The sequence below is a fragment of the Anomaloglossus baeobatrachus genome, chromosome 3 (genome assembly GCF_048569485.1).
Source record: "Anomaloglossus baeobatrachus isolate aAnoBae1 chromosome 3, aAnoBae1.hap1, whole genome shotgun sequence".
Lineage (NCBI taxonomy): Eukaryota > Metazoa > Chordata > Amphibia > Anura > Aromobatidae > Anomaloglossus > Anomaloglossus baeobatrachus.
In genome coordinates this window covers 125,586,419-125,609,339 of record NC_134355.1, presented here as the reverse complement: position 1 = coordinate 125,609,339, position 22,921 = coordinate 125,586,419, and the positions used below count along the sequence as shown (strand labels likewise).

At 45.4% G+C, this 22,921-nt stretch overlaps 1 protein-coding gene across 2 annotated transcripts in view; it reads right to left on the bottom strand.

The window, feature by feature from the left end:
• NPHP1 (nephrocystin 1) overlaps window positions 1-22,921 on the bottom strand; it is a 224,573-nt gene that overhangs the window by 34,379 nt on the left and 167,273 nt on the right. For both annotated transcript variants that reach the window (XM_075339427.1, XM_075339426.1), the window contains exons 13-18: window positions 14,241-14,315; window positions 9,072-9,182; window positions 4,809-4,891; window positions 1,762-1,838; window positions 1,444-1,543; window positions 341-453 (exon numbers count right to left, since the gene is read on the bottom strand). In XM_075339427.1, the coding sequence (XP_075195542.1) occupies window positions 341-453; window positions 1,444-1,543; window positions 1,762-1,838; window positions 4,809-4,891; window positions 9,072-9,182; window positions 14,241-14,315 (559 nt within the window). The remainder of the gene's footprint in view (window positions 1-340; window positions 454-1,443; window positions 1,544-1,761; window positions 1,839-4,808; window positions 4,892-9,071; window positions 9,183-14,240; window positions 14,316-22,921) is intronic.

Sequence of the window (22,921 nt, the reverse complement as noted above, 5' to 3'; positions counted from 1 at the left end):
AGGGGTGATCATGCGGCCGGCTCTTTGCTATGCGCACGTCCCCGCTCGTCCTCCCGCCCACCTGTCAGCGCCGGCTTCTGCACTGAGAAATGGGCGGGAGGCTGGGCGTGCATATGTAATGAGCGGGCCCACGTGGTCACGAGCAGGCGCTGCTACAGCCTGCTCGTGCCCCCGATGACCCGCAGCACCCTCATTCCCGGCCGCAGCCCTATAGTCAGACCATAAGATGCACCCCCAACTTTCCCCCAACATTTGGGGGAAAAAAGTGCGTCTTATGGTCCGAAAAATACGGTATATATATAGATTAAATAAAACTAAACACAACATGATGCATTTGTACCTGTGCTCTGCATGTTGTTTCTTTCTTTCAGAAGCACATCACCGAGGATTTGCCGGTAAAACACCAACAGTGGAGCATGGCACATGCTGCCAACCAATGTCTCAGGGAGCAGACTACAAGAAACACATGTTACTGATTATGTACATATGATCTAAGAGTCTACAGGATCTCTTACTTTCTATCTTTTCACTATCTGAATGTTTTCAGGTTAATACCGGATTTACACTGGCCATTTCAGATCATTCTGTATTCAAATAATATCGTTATTGGCAGTACATTTATGTAGGATAATGCTGCCTTTGATTATGCTTTTTATCTCAGCATAGATAACCTATGTAAATGGGTCTTTAAGAATTTCTTCAAGAATGTAATAAAATGCCGCCATCACATAATTCACATGGCAGACTGACCTAGTCATGTGTCAGGATGGGCTACAGTCTGAAGAAACAATGCTCCCGCTACCTTTGTCTAAACTGTAAGAAGCTGGCCCGTAAGCATAAATACCTTCGTGAGAGAAGTGTGTGACAGAAATCTTCTCAGCTGACTCAGCACAAAAGATATTTTCTCCACCTTTAGTTCTCTGTTCTTAGCTGAGAAGATTTATTTCTTCTCGAGTCACACACTTGGTTTTGGCTGACAGAGATATGTGTGCTTACAATCCTGCTCCTGTCAGATGAGTAGTGCCAAGTTTTTCCTCCATTTTTCCCCCTATCAGATGAAACAGAGGCACTGGGAGGAGTTTTCTCGCGAAGACACATGACTGTTATGGACTGCTGTTTGAATTATGTGATGGGGACATTTTATTACATTCTTGAATAATCCCTTTTAAAAGACAAGGTAATAAGAATTAAGGTAGTATTCCACCCATCAAAATAATGTAGAACTGAAAGATAGCCAAAAGTCTGGTGACAAGGAAAAATGACAACTAAGAGCATCACTTGCAGCCATATTAATAGAGCACACCTAATCAGACCTTCGTTTTCTCAATAATATTACACAATAATAATAGTCAACATTATGTGACTGACTACAATATGTTCCATGTAACTGCAGACCCCAAAATCTACTCCCCCCAATTCCCATCAAATGAGCTATACACTTACTTTAGCATTTCTTTTCTTATTGTATTCAGCGATCTGATTTTCACTAGAAGTCGGGGTTGTCTTCTCTGGGTAATCATTTGATGGAAGACGCCACTGTTTGCTAAAACATAAATTACAGTGAAGTTTCATAGTCTACAAAAAAGCAATTATGTGCCAGATTTTCATATATTTAATTCCATCAACACTGTTTACTATCTGAATTAATAGAAACGTAATGGAAAAAAAATGTTTTTGGTCTTATAGTATGCACAGCGTATTTGAGATTTAAGCAAAAAAATGTGAATAATACTTAAGTCTGGTGAATTTGTCATCAAATACCTCGTCTTGAAATAGATGGATCAACTTCTACTCCTCGTTCATGCGGAGTTCCACCATTTAATGAAAGTTCATATGTCCTTGACACAAATAAGAAAGCAGATTAATATGTGAAAAATTAAAAGGTTATGGCAAAGAAATAGTTGAACCTTGTATTGGAGCAGCAACCAAAGCGACAGAGCACTTGATAAGGGTGTCTTCAATACTGCAACTTTGCCACAGTTTAGCAAAAAAAACAAAACAATTTGACCCCAAAAAAGCAATAAATTGTTAATTAGATAGTAACTTATGATTTACAAGATAGATGCAGGGCCAGTTAGAGATAAAGTGTGGCCTGGATAAAAGTAAAAGTGGGGTCCTAAATGCTAACATATTGCATGATCACACAGAAATATTTACACAAGCTAATTTCAGACTGTTAAATAAGCGCTGATTGACGCTTCAGTAATTTTTCACTTGTGTACTGGATTAGCTTCAACTGTATTCTGCAACAGGATAATGACCCTAAACACAAAGCCAATCTCATTAACTATATATAGTGTAAAAAAACCAATAAGCCCTGGAAGTAACGATAAAGTATTCATACTCCGTGAACTTTTCAACATTTTTTCATGCTACACTCACAAATTTAAATGTATTTGATTGGGATTTTATGTGACATACATCATTAAGGAGCACATATTTGTGAAGTGTAAGGGTACTTTCACACTTGCGTTGTTGTTTTTTTTGGCGCAATCCGCTGTCTTGGGAAACAACGGAATCCGTTAACGGATTCCGTTGTTTCCCATAGACTTGCATTGATGACGGATTGTGCCAAAAGTACCTGCGTTGTTTTCGTTGGCCGATGCTCCGTTGCGGAAGCAACGCAGAATGTAGCGTTAAATGCTTGTGTCAAAATGACGCCAACCAACGGATTCCGTTGGTTCCGTTAAAATTTATAATGGCTCCCTATGGTAGCGGATTCCATTGCTAAGTGCTTAACAACGGAATCCGCTGCTGGATTCCGATAATTTATACTGAGCATGCCCAGAATGGAAAAAAATGAAAAAAGAAATAAAACAGAGCTGACGGATTCCGTTAGACGGACGCCTAACGGCTGCAACAGTCCGTTATTTCACAGGAATCCGTTAGCTGAAATAACGGACCCGTTGCATCCGTTGACACCACAAAAATAACGGATGCGTCAAAACGACGCCGCAACGGATCCAGCGGATTCAACCCAACGCAAGTGTGAAACTAGCCTAAAGGAACTGATATTTCCTAATCTCAAAATTGTGACTTGTATTTGTATTCATCCCCCGGAGTCAATACTTTGCAATTACTGCTGCAAGTCTTTTGGGGTCTGTCTCTACAATATTTGCACATCTAGAGGCTGACATTTTTGCCCTTTCTTCTTTGCAAAACAAGCTATGCCTATAAGCTAAGCTATGGTATTCTCATGCAGGGGAGACCCATGGTTATTGGGCCCCAGCCTAAAAATAGCAGCCTGCAGCTGCCCATGATCGTCGCATCCATTAGATGCGCAAATCCTAGCACTTTACCCGCCACTTCCCGACTGTCCTGGTGCAGTGTCAATCGATGTAATAAAGGGTTAATCGCAGCTCACAGTTGCCACTAAGCCCTAGATTAGTAATGGAAGGCATCTATGAGACCCCCCATTACTAATCTGTAAGTGAACAGAAATAAACACAAACAACAAAAAAAAATCCTTTATTTGAAATAAAATATAAAACAACACCCCCTTTCATCCCTTTATTAACCCCAAAAACACAGGTCTGCCATAATCCACACTAGGTCCCACAACGATTCCAGCTCTGCTACATTACTGAAGTCACAGCGCGTGATCACGGATCATGGCTGCATGCTGTAACTTCAGGCAGAGACTGAGTGAGCTGCACAATCAATGGTGACATCACTCAGGTAAGTTGCGGCCATAACGGGAAGTTCCCATGGTCCTCCATCTGTGACCACAGGTAACTTGACCTCACGGGACCTCAATGAACTCAGTGACCTCATCATGTAAGGGGACAGCACATACACCATATATTGGCTTGGAGTGTTATAAATCCAAGGGAAAAACACTCCAAGACTGTCGCATCAAGAGGTGCGAGTAAAATAAGTGTGATCACAATGGCCAATTTTAACTTTTGTGAATGTTACACAGTTCATATGGAAATTATGTAGTTATGGAAAAGCCTTTAAATAATCTCCTGCATATCCCAAGTCAGTTATGAGTTTTAAAAGACTCATAAAATATAATGGCTATATCATATAATAAAAGGCATCACCAGTAATGAATGAGCAGCCAGTGGAGAGAGTTTACACCTCGCTTCTGGGCAATTAGCAGCTTACAATTTCTCTGGCTTGTAGATTCAACTTTACGACCAAATAAAATAGTCTTCTTTCAGGAGTACAGGCCACGTCATAAAGTCACGGGCTTAGTTATAAATTTCCTGCACACAACCTTCCGGTGAATTCATGGACTTACCCTTTTCCAATTGCTACATTGCTTTATGTTCTCAGACACTTTCTATAATTGTAGCAAAGTGGTCCCAGTTTATTATTGAAAGTTATTTTCAGCTTTGAGACAGCCGTAATAATTTATAGTAACAGATCATGCACATATTACAATATTGGAGGGATAGATATTACTAAGAGTATAAAAAAATAAATTGCAAGAAATTTGATTGACAGTCTACATAACAGCCATATCTGCTCACATAAGTTTATCACTTTGTGGTGCCAGATTGCTAAAAACAAATTGATCTTGTGGACATGGCGTCCCTCCTTGGAATAGGTCAGAGGTGACGCGTCCATGCTGTCCATTCCATTTACAGATAGAAGTACAGAGTTCGGCTATCTGCGTCACGCCTAAGTTAAAGGAATCAGATGAGCTTTTTGTGCATTTATTTGGGGGATGATAGTAATTATTACATTCATACCATTTATCACCAAAACTGAAAAAACCTGTAATCCTGTCATCATTTCCCAGCTTTAGCAGGAATATTCTTTATAGAGTTAATAGTAAAAAACAAAGACGTTCATCATACCTGGAAGGTAATGGGATTCCATTCACATCAAAGAGTTTTAAAAAAGTCCAACCACAGCTCAAGTCTCCCCTCTCTCCTGTTGACTGCAAAGGAGAAATTAAGCCAAATCATGAATTGTGGTATACAGTCAGTCGGGAACATATGGAAACAGCTTTTTTTAAAGGATCGTTCTGTCATAAACAAGGATACAGTTACAAAGTGTCAGTAAAGGCCAAGTGCATATATTAGGGACTTTCTTGCATGGAGCTTCATATCTCAAGTTTCCTGCATTCGTTTAAAGGTAATCTGTCACCAAGTTTTTAACACCTAATCTGAGAGCAGCATAACATAGGGACAGAGATCCTGATTCCAGTGAGGTGTCACTTACTGGGCTGCTTAGTGAATTTTTGATAAAATGACTATTTAATCATCAAGAGATTACCATTACAGGACTACTTGTCGTGCTGTCAGGTAGTCCAGCATATTCATGAGCTCTGTATAAGTGATAGATCTGCAGCAGAGAAAACATTGATTTGATAAAAATGTCAGCAAACACTTCAGTAAGTGACACATTGCTGGAATCAGGGTCTCTGTCTGTACATTATGCTGCTCTCGGATGGGGGAGCAAAAACCTGGTGACAGATTCCCTGTAAGTCCCTGAGTCTGTTAAGAGATTTTATATAAAAAAAAAAAAGGTCCACCATCCTTCTGGACTGTTAAGCCATAGTTAGAGGGTTTAGATTTCAGTTTCCAATTTACATGGTCAGTTTGATACAAATCATAATACTATCTGAGGAATTAGAAGTTAGGAGCTGGTTCTTTCAGGACAGATGGCGGTGTTAATTTCTGTGATGTTAGGCAGGAATATTGAAAAAGGCTGATGTAGATTCCAGTAGTAGTGATGGGCGATCCCCCGATGTTCAGGATCGGGAGCCTCGCCTGAACGTTTTGTAAAGATCGAGATCGGGATCGAGATAACGCGAACTTGTGTCCGAACACCGAACTCGGGCTTTACAGTTATGTGATGGGGCGGGGGGGGCTGTAAAATAAAGAATATAGTTACTAATAAACATTGTCATTATACTTACAAGTTCCGCCACCCGTCCTGCAGACTCTGTCTCCCGGCCACTTCTGCATCAGCATCCAATCATTGCTGTGTCCCCCGGTAAGCACCACTGCCTAATGGACCTTCCATGGTCTTCCATGGCGTCATAGCCATGTGACCAGTCTGGTGTGAATGTTGTACAGACATTGGCTTACAGACTGGTCACATAACGATGACGTCATCGAAGGTCCTGTTAACTGAACTTTGACTGTCACTGTGCGAGTGTAGCATCAGCATCACCCGATACGCCCGCACACTCTCCTGACAAGAGCGGTCGGCTGTATGTATTTCCATGCAGCTGAGGCGCTCCTGTCCGGAGAGCGTCAGGCCGTACCTGATGATACCGATGCGAGATGCAAGTGGAGTCATACCCTCACTGTCAGCCTGCTTTTCGCTCTGTACAGAGCGATGAAGCAGAGCTGACATGGCTCTCCCTGCTTCTCTCTTTGTAGAGACACTTGTCTTTACAGAGTGATGAAGCAGAGTTGACATGGCTCTCCCTGTGGACTATGTCAGACTAAGGATTTTTTGTAGATTAAAGATGGAGTTTCTAAATGTTTTTTTTTTGTTTTATTTCTTATAAAAAAAAATTCTCTATGTTGTGTTTTTTTTTTTTACTGTTTACTAGAAATTCATGGTGGCCACGTCTAATTTGGTGTGACACCATGAATTTTGGGCTTAGTACCAGCTGAGAATACAAAGCTGGTATTAACCCCTTTATTACCCAGCATACCACAGCCATCAGGGCCGCTGGACGAGCCATGGAAAGAGCCTGGAAATGGTGCTAAGAAACAATGCGCCATTTCTAGGGGCGGCTGTGGGCTAGAATCCCAGCCCCCAGCTGTCTGGTTTTACCTGACTGGCAATCAAAATACGGCAAGAGCCCACGCATTTTTTTAAATTATTTTTTAAATAATTTAAAAAAATTAATGGACTTCCTGTATTTTGACTGCCAGCCAAGGTAAAGTCAGGCAGATGGGGGTGGCAGCCTGTATCCGTCTGCTTTATCTGTGCTAGGAATCAAAAATACCGAGGAGCGCCACGTCATTATTTTTAAATGATTTATTTTTATACAACTATATACGGTGTACATATACATATATATATATATATATATATATATATATATATATATATATATATATATATATATATATACACACAGCTCTGACAAAAATTAAGAGACCACTGCAAAATTGACAGTTTTTCTGACTTTTCTCTTTGTAGGTATATTTTTGAGTAAATTGTTATTTTATTATATAAACTACTGACATATCACAATATATAGTTGTTTAAAAAAAAATCATTAAAAAAAAAATGACGTAGCGCTCTGCGGTATTTTTGTTTCTCAGTGCAGATAAAGCGGACAGCTAAAGGTTGCCACCCCCATCTGCCTGGCTTTACCTCGGCTGGTAATCAAAACACAGGAAGCCTATTTTTTTTTTAATTATTTTAAAAAATAATTAAAAAAAAAAAACCTGTGGACTCCCGCCGTATTTTGATAGCCAGTCACGTAAAACCAGGCAGCTGGGGGCTGGAATTCTCAGCGTGGTAAGGCCCAAGCATTCTGGGCCCCCCACATTAAAAACCGTGGCCCGCAGCCACCCCTGGATATGGCGCATTGTTTCTTAGTGCCATTTCCAGGCACTTTACCTGGCTCATCCTGCGGCCCTAATGTCAGCCTGTGTGGATGACATAGACGTGTCATCTACACTGGGCTTGGAAGGAGGACAGAGATCGCAAAGGAGAGGAGGTACCGGACCAGAGAGCAGTGACAGCCATTGGACCGGAATGCCCACCTATGTGAGTATTATAAAAGTGTTTCTTAGGCCTGTGCTCTTACATACAGTATTCTGGAATGATGTATATAACGGCTTAGTGGTGATGGCCACAGCTTAAAGTTGCCAAAACAGGTTCCCTTTAAAAAACAAAATGGTGAAAAAAATGCATAACAGTCACTTTTTTGGAGTTTGTGTTTACAGCATTCAATATATGGTAAAAATTAAGTGGAAACTGATTTGAATCCCCTCGAGACAACAGCAGATGAAACGTGATTTGGAGTGGTTTAGAGTAATTATGTATTATTTATTACATTTATGATCATGTCATTGTCATTATGTTTTATGCATTGCGATATATCACTGCACATGTACTCTAGTAGATGGACACTGGCCCATTACGTGTAACAATAGAATAAATTATTGACATGCACCATTATGCTTAATACCGCATATATAATGCCCTTACCTATACATGTCCGCTGTTTTTGTTTTGTATTTCCCTGATCAATTTTGATTGATATTTCAAGTATTTTTTTAATATAATCCTAACAAAATTATTACATTTTATTTCTTTGAAATATAACACATTATTTTTGCAGGAAAGGTATTCACTGTATTGTAAAAATGACCCAGAAACCTAATCTGCAACATTTTGACTGCTTTTTCTTGCATTTTGAATGCCTTCTTTTACAGCGGGGGAAGGTGGGCAGGTGGCTGCAGGGAGTTGCAGGACCCTTCTCTTCATGCAGGGGTACTACAACCAGAAAATTCAGGCATGACTTTTCTTATATAAGTTGGATCCTTTAAGTTGGCATTGGGGACCCTGACAACCACTTTGACTAATAGATAGTTAGAAAAATCACGAGTCTGAAGCTGCCCACTCTTTTCTTAAAGCACCACTCCAGCAATTGTTTTTTTCAAAGCTGAAATGATGCTTTAAATGTAAGCCCCTCTGTATTATACTTACCTTCCTACGGTTTCATCGTTTTTCGGCACCGCTGAGGTCCTGTGGCGCCATCTTTTGCATGTAACTTCTGACTGCCTAGAAGTCAGAAGTTACATCACAAGGTTTCAATGCAACTCTATGAGAGCCAGAATGAGGCTTCCATAGTTACATTGAGTTGTGACCTCCGGTGAGATAGCGGGAGTGGAGTATAAAACAGGGGGCAGGGGGCTTACCTTTAAAGCGCCACTCCAACGTTTGAAATAAAAATAACACTGGCGTGGTGCTTTTAGTAAACAGCCCCAGACAGGTGATTTCTTTTAAAGATTGCCTAGCTAAGCATAACAAAGTGACAAGATTATAGAAAACTATAATAAAAAAGGAGATGACTGGGAAAAGGGAGGCAATGGCAGTGCTGCATAAGACCGCTCATCCCCATTCCATGAATCACTTACGTTGCGAATATAGGTAACGCCAACTTCAAAGAGGATTCCTATTTCAGGGGACTGACTTCCAGCTCTCACGAAACAGTCACCATCCAGCAGACTTGGAAGAATACCTGTGACCTAAACACATATTCAAACTCATTATGTGTAAGCATCATAATTAATGCGTTGAGAGTGTGAACCTGAGAGCGTGCTTTCTACATTCCAGTGCAAAAAAAGAAAAAAGTCAAAGAGAACAACTGTCTGCAAATTATGGACTTAAAAAGCCTATAGCATTCAGGAAATAGTGACTTTCCCTTGAAGAAAATGAGAGAGCTTTATCTGTACTAGATTGCTGCCAAGTATCCTGAAGACCTCAACAGTCATATCTGACAAACAGGAATGATAAATCATTTTTCATCCAATATAGAAGGAGAATGGCACTCACCAGATTATTGCTGTATAAAATCGTGTTTATTCGGATTTGGAGGTTACATGTGCAGGGCAGGTGGGTGGGAGGGAGAGCTATACACGTCCGACGACGGCCGTTTCGCACTTACAAAGTGCTTCAGCTGGTCTGGATGAACATGACATCATGTCCGTTTTTAACCACATAACCCATGTGGCTGATGTCAGACAATTAAAGTGAGTTAAAAACATTACATATCAACATATCTTAGGAATGCAGCAGTAGAAAAATACAAAATATGCTTTTCCATAATAGAAAAAGTACGGATAACTTATCCTAGGAACACACTTAAATCATTCTTATCGTTCAGACCTAAAGGGCCTGTGGCATTAAATTTCATTATATATTCTGCCTCCCTTCTAAGCATAGACTTATGGGTGTCACCCCCTCTAGCCGCAGGTTCAACCAAGTCAATCCCTGCAAAGGTCAGCACATTGCAATCTGCATCATGATAATTTTTTATGTGATTGATTAAACGCATAGACCCTATTCCACTCGCAATGGAATTCCTGTGTTCCCTGAACCTGATAAATAACTGGCGTATAGTTTTGCCAATATAGAAATAATGGCAAGGACAGTATATGATGTATACTACCATTTTAGTCCTGCAGGTAATCAGATGTCTTACCCTGTGTGAATGGCCTCCGATATCTAAAACTCTGCCCATTCTATGGGAGGCACAGAACGAACAATTGCCGCATCTGAAATTACCTACAGGACCAAGATGGTGCAACCACGATTTAGGGGGCATATAACGTTTTTTGACCAATATGTCACCGATATTTTTACAGCGCCTATATGTCAATAAAGGCTTATTAAGCGCCATTTCCTTCAATTCCTGGATCCCTTCAATAATGTGCCAGTTTTTGTTTATGATTGTTTTTATCATTCGGTCCATAGGGCCATACTTAAAATTAAAAACAAAACGGTTCAATTGTTTTTTGGCACGTGTATTACAAGGTTTTCTTTTCTATTGATTATCAGAAAGAAGTTTAATTTCTGCTTCTTTCTGTATCTGATCAATAAGATTGAGGGGGTAACCTCTTTCTAGGAATCTATGTCTCAAATCAAGGGTCTGGGCTTTTAATCTATCTGGACTATTAGTAATCCTATTAAGTCTTAGAAATTGTCCAAAAGGGACCGATTGCAGCACGTGTCCTGGGTGAGCACTTTCATAATGTAATAATGTGTTCACTGTGGCAGGTTTTCTGTAGAGCTCCCGTATAATCCTCCCATCCTGGGCAGTTAATTTAACATCCAGGAACTCTATAGTCTGACCCCCAAATAGATGTGTGAACAACATGTTGTAATTATTATGTAAATTCAGATATGTCACAAACGACTCGAATTGATTTCTGTCCCCGTCCCAGACAATCAGTATGTCGTCGACAAAGCGTAAATATTTTCTTATATGCTTTATATAAGGATTGTTGGGACTGTAAATCAAATTGTCTTCCAAGTGTGCAAGGAAAAGGTTTGCAAAGGTACAAGCCACCGCGGTCCCCATGGCCACCCCACTGCTCTGTAAGAACCAGGTGTGGCCAAATTTAAAGGTGTTATTTTTCAGAATAAATGTCAGAGCTTGTTCCACAAAATTTATAAGGTTATCCTCACCCAGCCCCCTCAGCATATCTATTATGGTGCTAATACCCAGTTGTTGTGGTATTCTGGTGAAAAGGCTTTCCACATCCAGTGAAGCCCAGCAGAATGTTTCTTGCCACTCAAAATGCTCTAACTGTTTCACCAGATCACTTGTATCCCTCACAAAGGAAGGAATAGTCTGCAATAATGGATGTAGCAACCAATCTAGATATGCCGACAGGGGCTCGGTGAGGGACCCTGTCCCTGAAACTATGGGTCTCCCTGGTGGCCTGGATTCAGATTTGTGCACTTTAGGTAACCAGTACCAATGTGGTTTGGTTGGAAAAGGGGGGAAGAGTTTTTCCGCCCTATTATTTGTAATAAAACCTGTCGTCACCTGTCCATTCAGGAAACTACGTAATTTCTCTTTCAATCTGGTTGTAGGGTCACATTCTAGTTTCTGGTATACAGACCGATTATCAAGATGATGCCTTGCCTCTTCTAAATAGTAATCGGTGGATAAAAGGACCGTGGCTCCACCTTTGTCAGCCCTCCTTATAGTGACATTTTACAATAATTTGATTTTTTCCAAAGCAATTTTTTCAACCGCAGATAAATTGTTTTTCAATGAGGGATATTTTAAAGCTCTCATATCTTTCATTACAACTTCATAAAACAAGTCAATGTTATTCCCCGGGGATACCGGTGGAAAAAATGTTGATTTGATCCCTCCTGAAAAACCTGTATCTGCTTTTGATTTGCTTTTAACTGCTGGTAATAATGTCATATCAACATTGTCATCCGTCAGACTCAGAAGATGCAATACATCATCTGCGACCTTACTGATTTCAGAGCCCTGATATGAGAAACCTAGGGGGCCTATATGGCACTGTCTCTCACTAGTGCGATTTTTCTCAGTGCCCTTATCTGTATTAGAAAAATGTTTTTTTAAATGCAGTTTCCGGCAGGCTTTATACAAATCAATTTCGAAATCCACCAAATCAAAAGGTTCTGGAACACAGAAATTTAGACCTTTCTCAAGGACTGAGATCATATCTGCATCCAAAATATGATCAGTGAGATTAAATATTTCTTTCCTATTATCTGGGGTGCAAGGTGTTAGTCCCTCCATGACACATTCTTTCTTTTCCCCATCAGTTGTTCGCTTGTTCCTCCCCCGGCCTCTTCTTGTCCTCCTCCTAAAGGGTTAATAGATGTATTAGTTACAGTTCTATCATCACTAAACTTCCTCTTTAAGGCTATGTGCCCACGCGACAGGATTTACCGCGGATTTACCGCGGATTTACCGCGGATTTGCCGAAAATCTGCAGCAGCAGCACTTCCAAGCCATTTCAATGGCATTTTGGAAATGCTGTGCCCATGCTGCGGATTTTTCCGCGGCGGATTTGCCGCGGATTTTGATCAGGAAAAATCTGCAGCATGTCAATTGTTTGGTGCAGATTTGGTGCGGATTTTTGGCTTTGAATGGGGGAAAAAAAAAAAAAAAATCCGCATCAAAATCCGCGGCAAATCCGCGGGTGCGGATTTGCCGCGAAAGTCGCGGATTTTCAGGCAAAAAAATCCGCAGGGACATTCTAGCGTGGGCACATAGCCTAAGGGTGGAGGTTCATCTTGGCCACTAGAATCAGAATCCGTTGGAATTCCATTGCGAGTGGAATAGGGTCTATGCGTTTAATCAATCAAATAAAAAATTATCATGATGCAGATTGCAATGTGCTGACCTTTGCAGGGATTGACTTGGTTGAACCTGCGGCTAGAGCGGGTGACACCCATAAGTCTCTGCTTAGAAGGGAGGCAGAATATATAATGAAATTTAATGCCACAGGCCCTTTAGGTCTGAACGATAAGAATGATTTAAGTGTGTTCCTAGGATAAGTTATCCGTACTTTTTCTATTATGGAAAAGCATATTTTGTATTTTTCTACTGCTGCATTCCTAAGATATGTTGATATGTAATGTTTTTAACTCACTTTAATTGTCTGACATCAGCCACATGGGTTATGTGGTTAAAAACGGACATGATGTCATGTTCATCCAGACCAGCTGAAACACTTTGTAAGTGCGAAACGGCCGTCGTCGGACGTGTATAGCTCTCCCTCCCCACCCACCTGCCCTGCACATGTAACCTCCAAAGCCGAATAAACACGATTTTATACAGCAATAATCTGGTGAGTGCCATTCTCCTTCTATATTGGATGTTGCATTGCCTTTTTTCATGTGCACCCCAGATTTGCTCTGATTCATATTGCCGCATGGACTTGGTTTTTGTATAGTGCGGAGTGGTGCCCCGGCTCTTTCTTCTCCATATACTGTAAATCATTTTTCAACCGGTTTTTCATCTTGTATCATTTTTAAAAAGATTGTTGCATTAAAGGGAGTTTGGCTTATGGGCGTCACCTAATAGGCTGCGGGTTTGTGAATGTGTTATATGCATGTGTGAACAGCGCTCTATGCAAGCCATCAGTGTGCAGTGTTATCATCCAGCAATCACCCCCTCCATTGCATGGAAGAGTGTGTGTGATTTGCTCCTCCTGCACCTGTGATGCCTCCACTTAATGGGGGTTTAACTGTATAGTTAAATGGTAGAGCCTGGTAGAGCATTAGTTTTTGGCCTGGGCCATGTACACACTGCAGCCCATCTTTGCTGCAAGTAATAATTAAAGGAAGTTTGTCAGGTTTTTGATATGTAATCGGACAGCACCATATTTCGTCTCCCTGCCTATAATGCAGGCTCACACATTGAGCCTGCATCTTTCCTGCAGATGAAGCCTGAATCATTCAGCCGTTATCTGCCTCTAACAGCCAAGGGTGGACCAGTTTATACAATTTCATGAAAATGTCCTGTTCTGGCTGCCGGGTTACTGCTTTGTACAAGAAGTCACTTCTGCAGGATCACAAAAAGATAACGGGCATACAACATGGAAATCATCAGTATACAGAGTACAGCTTCTCCTAAATTGTTAAATCATGAATTTAATAAAATTGGCCAATTAAATTAATTGTTTAATAAAATTTTCTAATTTTCATCTATTTTGTGCATTATATTTGTCTGTCATAAAATAAATCACAAAACACAGTAAAAAAAAAAAAATAATATCCACTGCAAAGAAAATTGATAACACATTTACCCTTGGAGAAAAAGTCCATGTTCTTGAGTTTTTGGGCAACCATGAAGCTCTCACGGTATGAATGTTGCTTAGGACCTGAAAAAAAAATTAAAAATACAAAAGAGCAGGATCAAAAACTTTCTACATAATGTAAGTATATATTATTTATTTTATTGAAGGCTCTAAAGGGTGCTTATACGCTGCGACTTCGCTAGCGATCTCTTTAGCGATGTGACACGAAAGATCGCAGATGCGATCTGCTGAGCTCGCACATGTGACCGGCGCTATTAAAACGACCTATGTGAGATCTCGGCAGATCACATCTGCGATCTGGCGTGTCACATCGCTAACGAGATCGCTAGCGATGTCGCAGCGTGTAAAGCACCCTTTAGGTTCCAAATACACCAAAATGTGCAGCATTAAACAACCACAGACTGGTAACGTGCTAGTTGGAGGTAATTGTCATACTCTGTTTACACAGGCTGACCTCACCACAAGTCTGTAATAAGAGCGTTCTGTGCACACAAAGATTTTTCTCGGCAGCACACATCCCCTTTACAGAGCACAATGTGCTGCCAAAAAAGAAGGATTTTTGTGTACTCACCGTAAAATCTCTTTCTCTGAGTCTTCATTGGGGGACACCGGACCATGGGTTATGATGCTGTCACTAGGAGGCTGACACTAAGTAGACAGAAAAAGTTAGCTCCTCCCCAGCAGTAGACACCCTGAGCCAGAGGCGGACTCAATCAGTTTAGTGCACAAGCAGTAGGAGGAGAACCAAACAACTCTAGATAAGACAAGGTAAAAACTATAACCAACTAGTCATGCGACCAGTGGCCTGGGAATATGGTCACTGAGGCAACAGTCAGGTAATATGTAACAAAAAACACAAGTAGGGTGGGTGCTGTGTCCCCCAATGAAGACTCAGAGAAAGAGATTTTACGGTGAGTACACAAAAATCCTTCTTTCTCTATCGTTTCATTGGGGGACACAGGACCATGGGACGTCCAAAAGCAGTCCCTGGGTGGGAAGAGACCCAACACCGGAGATAGGCAGGAAACCGCTTCCTCCTGTTGGGCTTGACCCAGACCTACAAACACCTAACCTGTTACAGGTGTGCTACTGCCGCCCGCAAACCTTACACCAAGACTGGCCTCTGCCGAAGCTTGGGTGTGAACCTGGTAGAAACCAGTGAAGGTATGCCGACTAGACCAGGTGGCGGCCCGGCGGACATGGTCGGTTGACGTCTGAAGTCCCATCATCCAAGAGGGTCCCCTTAGACGGTAGAATGCGGCAGAGGACCGTCCTTCATACGATAGGCTTCACATATGGCGGAAAGGATCCATGTGGCAATCTTGGCCCTGGGCGCCGGCAGCATGCGCCTCCTGGAACCGGGTGGAAGGATGAACTGACTGTCGGTGTAAACCGAAAAGTGCGGTCCTGAAGCCAAAAACGACTGAGGGCTCGTACCAGCTGAGGAACGAACTAGGCACCTTTCAGGCTGAGAGAAGAGACTAGGACCGAACCCGAAACCCAATCTCCTTATTTGGAAAGTACGGTGAGCTGCCTTGGACAGAAAAAAGGAGGGTTGTGGCCGGAGCACCCCCCTTGTCCTGCAGGAGGACCCGGAAAAGAAGGGAATTTTGTTACTTACCGTAAATTCCTTTTCTTCTAGCTCTTATTGGGAGACCCAGACGATTGGGGTGTATAGCACTGCCTCCGGAGGCCACACAAAGCAATTACACTAAAAAGTGTAAGGCCCCTCCCCTTCTGGCTATACACCCCCAGTGGGATCACTGGCTCACCAGTTTTAGTGCAAAAGCAAGAAGGAGGAAAGCCAATAACTGGTTTAAACAAATTCTCTCCGAGTAACATCGGAGAACTGAAAACCGTTCAACATGAACAACATGTGTACCCGCAAACAAACCAACAATCCCGAAGGACAACAGGGCGGGTGCTGGGTCTCCCAATAAGAGCTAGAAGAAAAGGAATTTACGGTAAGTAACAAAATTCCCTTCTTCTTCGGCGCTCTATTGGGAGACCCAGACGATTGGGACGTCCAAAAGCTGTCCCTGGGTGGGTAAAGAAATACCTCATGTTAGAGCTGCAAGACAGCCCTCCCCTACGGGGAGGCAACTGCCGCCTGCAGGACTCTTCTACCTAGGCTGGCGTCCGCCGAAGCATAGGTATGCACCTGATAATGTTTGGTGAAAGTGTGCAGACTCGACCAGGTAGCTGCCTGGCACACCTGTTGAGCCGTAGCCTGGTGTCGTAATGCCCAGGATGCACCCACGGCTCTGGTAGAATGGGCCTTCAGCCCTGATGAAACCGGAAGCCCAGCAGAACGGTAGGCTTCAAGAATTGGTTCTTTGATCCATCGAGCCAGGGTGGCCTTAGAAGCCTGCGACCCTTTGCGCTTACCAGCGACAAGGACAAAGAGTGCATCCGAACGGCGCAAGGGCGCCGTGCGGGAAATGTAGATTCTGAGTGCTCTCACCAGATCTAACAAATGTAAATCCTTCTCATACCGATGAACTGCATGAGGACAAAACGAAGGCAAAGAGATATCCTGATTAAGATGAAAAGAGGATACCACCTTCGGTAGAAACTCCTGAATAGGGCGCAGCACAACCTTGTCCTGGTGGAAGACCAGGAAGGGAGCCTTGGATGATAGTGCTGCCAGCTCAGACACTCTCCGAAGAGATGTGATCGCTACCAGAAAAGCCACTTTCTGTGATAGTCTAGAAAGTGAAACCTCCTTCAGAGGCTCGAAGGGCGGCTTCTGGAGGGCAACTAGTACCCTGTTCAGATCCCATGGATCTAACGGCCGCTTGTACGGGGGTACGATATGGCAAACCCCCTGTAGGAACGTGCGCACCTTAGGAAGGCGTGCCAAACGCCTCTGAAAAAAGACGGATAGCGCCGAGACCTGACCTTTAAGGGAGCCGAGCGACAAACCTTTTTCTAACCCAGATTGCAGGAAAGAAAGAAAGGTAGGCAATGCAAATGGCCAGGGAGACACTCCCTGAGCAGAGCACCAGGATAAAAATATCCTCCACGTTCTGTGGTAGATCTTAGCGGACGTGGGCTTCCTAGCCTGTCTCATGGTGGCAACGACCCCTTGGGACAATCCTGAAGACGTTAGGATCCAGGACTCAATGGCCACACAGTCAGGTTCAGGGCCGCAGAATTCCGATGGAAAAACGGCCCTTGGGACAGTAAGTCTGGTCGGTCTGGGAGTGCCCACGGTTGGCCGACCGTGAGCTGCCACAGATCCGGATACCACGCCCTCCTCGGCCAGTCTGGGGCGACAAGTATGACGCGGCTGCAATCGGATCTGATCTTGCGTAGCACTCTGGGCAAGAGTGCCAGAGGTGGAAACACATAAGGGAGCCGGAACTGCGACCAATCTTGCACTAGGGCGTCTGCCGCCAGCGCTCTTTGATCGCGAGACCGTGCCATGAAGGTTGGGACCTTGTTGTTGTGCCGTGACGCCATTAGGTCGACGTCCGGCACCCCCCAGCGGCGACAGATTTCCTGAAACACGTCTGGGTGAAGGGACCATTCCCCTGCGTCCATGCCCTGGCGACTGAGGAAGTCTGCTTCCCAGTTTTCTACGCCGGGGATGTGAACCGCGGATATGGTGGAGGCTGTGGCTTCCACCCACATCAGAATCCGCCGGACTTCCTGGAAGGCTTGCCGACTGCGTGTCCCCCCTTGGTGGTTGATGTATGCCACCGCTGTGGAGTTGTCCGACTGAATTCGGATCTGCCTTCCTTCCAGCCACTGCTGGAAGGCTAGTAGGGCAAGATACACTGCTCTGATTTCCAGAACATTGATCTGAAGGGTGGACTCCTGCTGAGACCACGTACCCTGAGCCCTGTGGTGGAGAAAGACTGCTCCCCACCCTGACAGACTCGCGTCTGTCGTGACCACCGCCCAAGACGGTGGTAGGAAGGATCTTCCCTGTGATAATGAGGTGGGAAGAAGCCACCACTGCAGAGAGTCTTTGGCCGTCTGGGAAAGGGAGACTTTCCTGTCCAGGGATGTTGACTTCCCGTCCCATTGGCGGAGAATGTCCCATTGAAGTGGACGCAGATGAAACTGCGCAAACGGAACCGCCTCTATTGCCGCCACCATCTTCCCGAGGAAGTGCATGAGGCGTCTTAAGGAGTGCGGCTGACTTTGAAGGAGAGCCTGCACCCCAGTCTGTAGAGACCGCTGCTTGTCCAGCGGAAGCTTCACTATCGCTGAGAGAGTATGAAACTCCATGCCAAGATACGTTAGTGATTGGGTCGGTGACAGATTTGACTTTGGGAAGTTGATGATCCACCCGAACGCCTGGAGAGTCTCCAGTGCAACATTCAGGCTGAGTTGGCATGCCTCTTGAGAGGGTGCCTTGACCAGTAGATCGTCCAAGTAAGGGATCACAGAGTGTCCGTGAGAGTGCAAGACTGCTACCACTGCCGCCATGATCTTGGTGAACACCCGAGGGGCTGTCGCCAGACCAAATGGCAGAGCTACGAACTGAAGATGGTCGTCTCCTATCACGAAGCGTAGAAAGCATTGGTGCTCTGTAGCAATCGGCACGTGGAGATAAGCATCTTTGATGTCTATTGATGCTAGGAAATCTCCTTGAGACATTGAGGCAATGACTGAGCGGAGGGATTCCATCCGGAACCGCCTGGCGTTCACATGCTTGTTGAGCAGTTTTAGGTCCAGAACAGGACGGAAGGAGCCGTCCTTTTTTGGAACCACAAAGAGATTGGAGTAAAATCCTCGCCCCCGTTCCTGAGGGGGGACAGGGATCACGACTCCTTCTGCTCTTAGAGAGTCCACCGCCTGCAGCAGGGCATCTGCTCGGTTGGGGTGTGGGGAGGTTCTGAAGAACCGAAGTGGAGGCCGAGAACTGAACTCGATTCTGTACCCGCGAGACAGAATGTCTGTTACCCACCGGTCTTTGACCTGTGACAGCCAAATGTCGCAAAAGCGGGAGAGCCTGCCACCGACCGAGGATGCGGAGGGAGGAGGCCGAAAGTCATGAGGTAGCCGCTTTGGAAGCGGTTCCTCCATTTGCTTTCCTGGGGCGTGAGTGAGCCCGCCAGGAATCTGAGCTCCCTTGTTCTTTCTGAGTCCTTTTGGACGAGGAGAATTGGGCCTTGCCCGAGCCTCGAAAGGACCGAAACCTCGACTGCCACTTTTTCTGTTGAGGTTTACTTGCTCTGGGCTGTGGTAAGGAAGAGTCCTTACCCTTGGACTGTTTTATGATTTCAGCCAATGGCTCACCAAACAGTCTGTCTCTAGATAATGGCAAGCTGGTTAAGCATTTTTTGGAACCAGCATCTGCTTTCCAGTCCTTTAACCACAAGGCTCTGCGCAAAACCACAGAATTGGCGGACGCCATAGCGGTACGGCTCGTAGATTCTAGGACAGCATTGATAGCATAGGTCGCAAACGCAGACATTTGCGAAGTTAGGGACGCCACTTGCGGCACTGCTGGATGTATGAAAGCATCCACCTGTGCTAAACCAGCTGAAATAGCTTGGAGTGCCCACACGGCCGCGAATGCTGGAGCAAACGACGCGCCGATAGATTCATAGACAGATTTCAACCAAAGGTCCATCTGTCTGTCGTTGGCATCTTTAAGTGAAGCGCCATCCTCTACTGCGACTATGGATCTAGCCGCAAGCTTGGAAATTGGGGGATCCACCTTTGGACACTGGGTCCAGCGTTTGGCCACCTCAGAGGGAAAAGGATAACGGGTATCCTTAGAACGTTTAGAGAAACGCTTGTCTGGATGAGCGTCGTGTTTCTGGATCGATTCTCTGAAGTCAGAGTGGTCCAAAAAAGCACTTAATTTACGCTTGGGATATAGGAAATGGAACTTCTCCTGCTGTGCAGCTGCCTCCTCTGCAGAAGGGGCTGGGGGAGAAATATCCAACAGCCTATTAATTGCCGATATAAGGTCATTAACCATGGCGTCACCATCAGGGGCATCCAGATTGAGAGGGGCCTCAGGATTAGAATCCTGATCACCGTCCTCAGTCTCATCACAGAGAGACTCTTGTCGCTGAGACCCTGAGCAGTGTGAAGACGTGGAGGGTCTTTCCCAGCGAGCTCGCTTAGGCTGCCTGGGACTGTCATCTGAGTCAGAGACTTCAGCCTGTGATGCTTGAGACCCCCCTGAAGTACGGATTAGTTCCAACTGAGGGGGACCGGAGAGCATAGACACAGCAGTGTCCATGGTCTGAGCAACTGGCCTGGACTGCAAGGTCTCCAGGATTTTTGCCATAGTCACAGACATTTTATCAGCAAAAACTGCAAAGTCTGTCCCCGTCACCGGGGCAGGGTTCACAGGCGTCTCTGCCTGGGCTACCACCACAATAGGCTCTGGCTGACGAAGTGCCACTGGGACTGAACATTGCACACAATGAGAGTTGTTGGAGCCTGCTGGTAGATTAGCCCCACATGCAGTACAAACAGTGTACACAGCCTGTGCCTTGGCACCCTTGCGTTTTGCGGATGACATGTTGCTGCCTCCTCAGAGCAGTACAGGGTGTCCAGCCAAGAAGCGACCTTACAGTGCAACTATATATATATATGGTACCAAGAAAAAAGTACACTAATATAACACTGAGGCACTAGTGGGGCCAGCACTAAAGTGCAGCTTACCGCCCGCTTAGGAGCGGTGTGTGGTCGCCGAAATCCCTTTAGTCTGGGTCTCCCAGAGCCTGCTGCCTTTCCCCAGCCAGACCGCATGTGTAATGGCTGCCGGCGTCCTTGTGGAGAGGGGGGGCGGGCCCTGGGCGTATACAGACGAAGAGCGGGAAGCCTGCTTCCCACTGTGCCTAGTGAGAGGGCTGGAGCATGTAAATAAAGCTCCAGCCCTCGGCGCTGCCTATTGAGCAGCGTCTCTCCCCTACCCTGATTGACAGGGTGGGGGCTGGAACGAAGCGGCGCTAGGCCGCAGAAGCCGGGGGCTAAAGTTAGAAGCGCCGCCGCCGTAAAAGCGCGGTCGGCGCAAAGTCCCCGGCGCACCACAAGTCGCAGCTGCGCCGCCGCTCCAGTAGCGGTCGGCGCAGTAGTTCCCAACATGTAACGTCACTCAGCAAAGCTGCAGTGACCTAACCCCAGCGCACAGCGCTACTGTCCCCGGCGCACTATAACGCTCAGCAAGCCTTGAGAGTGTCCGTGCCTGCCGGGGACACAGAGTACCTGAAAGTTGCAGGGCCTTGTCCCTGAACGGCACTCCCGCTCCAAATCCAGCAGGTTCTCTGGGTCTGTGGATGGAGCCCGGCCCCAGGGCTTTGGGGCCGGCAAGATCCCACTTCCACAGAGCCCTCCAGGGGATGTGGAAGGAAAACAGCATGTGGGCTCCAGCCTCTGTACCAGCAATAGGTACCTCAACCTTACAAGCACCACCGCGGGTGAGAAGGGAGCATGCTGGGGGCCCCATATGGGCCCTCTTTTCTTCCATCCGATATAGCCAGCAGCTACTGCTGACTACAAACAGTGGAGCTATGCGTGGATGTCTGACCTCCTTCGCACAAAGCAGAAAACTGGTGAGCCAGTGATCCCACTGGGGGTGTATAGCCAGAAGGGGAGGGGCCTTACACTTTTTAGTGTAATTGCTTTGTGTGGCCTCCGGAGGCAGTGCTATACACCCCAATCGTCTGGGTCTCCCAATAGAGCGCCGAAGAAAGGGGGGAAAAAACGACAAGAGAGGGCTGTCCATCCTGATGCCTTTTGTAAAAGAGAGACGGCCACGAGGAGCCCACCTATCGAAACAGACGGGAGCAGGAAGAACTCGGAAAGGTCCAAACCGGGTGCCTTGAAGCGAACCCATCACTAGATTAAGGCCCCACGTTTCTAGTGGACGGCGCTGCCGCCGAGCCAGATGGACGCTTCTCTGAGTGAAAACCTTGATCGTGGGACGAGAAGTTAGAGGTCTCTGAAAACAAAAATGACCGAGACGACACCTGTCCCTTAGAGGGACGTGTGAAAGAGCCGCATCCGGATCTGACTGCAAGCATGGCAGCAGTGAAGTAAGGAAGAGAGAAAGAGAGAGAGAGAGGAGCAGAGAAGATGTGCTCCTCACACCACCGGAGGAGCTCTTCACGTGTGGTGATAAACCCTCGAGGAAACCGGTTTCCCGGCCTTCATCATTGCCTGCATCCTTCTTGCCAACCGGCCTGTGTGATCTAGTACCCGGGATCTACTAGTAAGGCCGTCAAACTTAGGACTTCTGAGTCCTGGTGGAAGGGAGGGCCCCACACTGAAGAACTGGACGGCCTGGAAGGCGCCACGGGGCATCTGCTAGGAGTTGAGTGAGTTTTGTGAACTATGCTCGCCTGGGCCACTCCAGAGCCATCTTCTGCCTCGGTCCATCTTGAGAACCCTTGAGATTATGGAAGCCGTGGGAAGATGCACGAGAGCCTGAACTGGCTTCACGACAGGGCGAGGGCGTCGTCACCTAGTCCAGAGAAGGGGGCACCGTCGATGCACCGTTGCCTTGAAAGCTGGATCGGGAGGCCAATAGGACCACGACAGGAGGTCTTCCTTCGCCGGAGATCTGGCTGATGACTTTCCTGTTGAGGAACCATTTGCCTAAAGCGAGGCCTTTCCTGTCGAGGAAATCGGCCGTCCAAACGTCCAAGCAAGGGATGTGCACTGCCGGGATTAGAGAGTGGAGGGACCCGGTT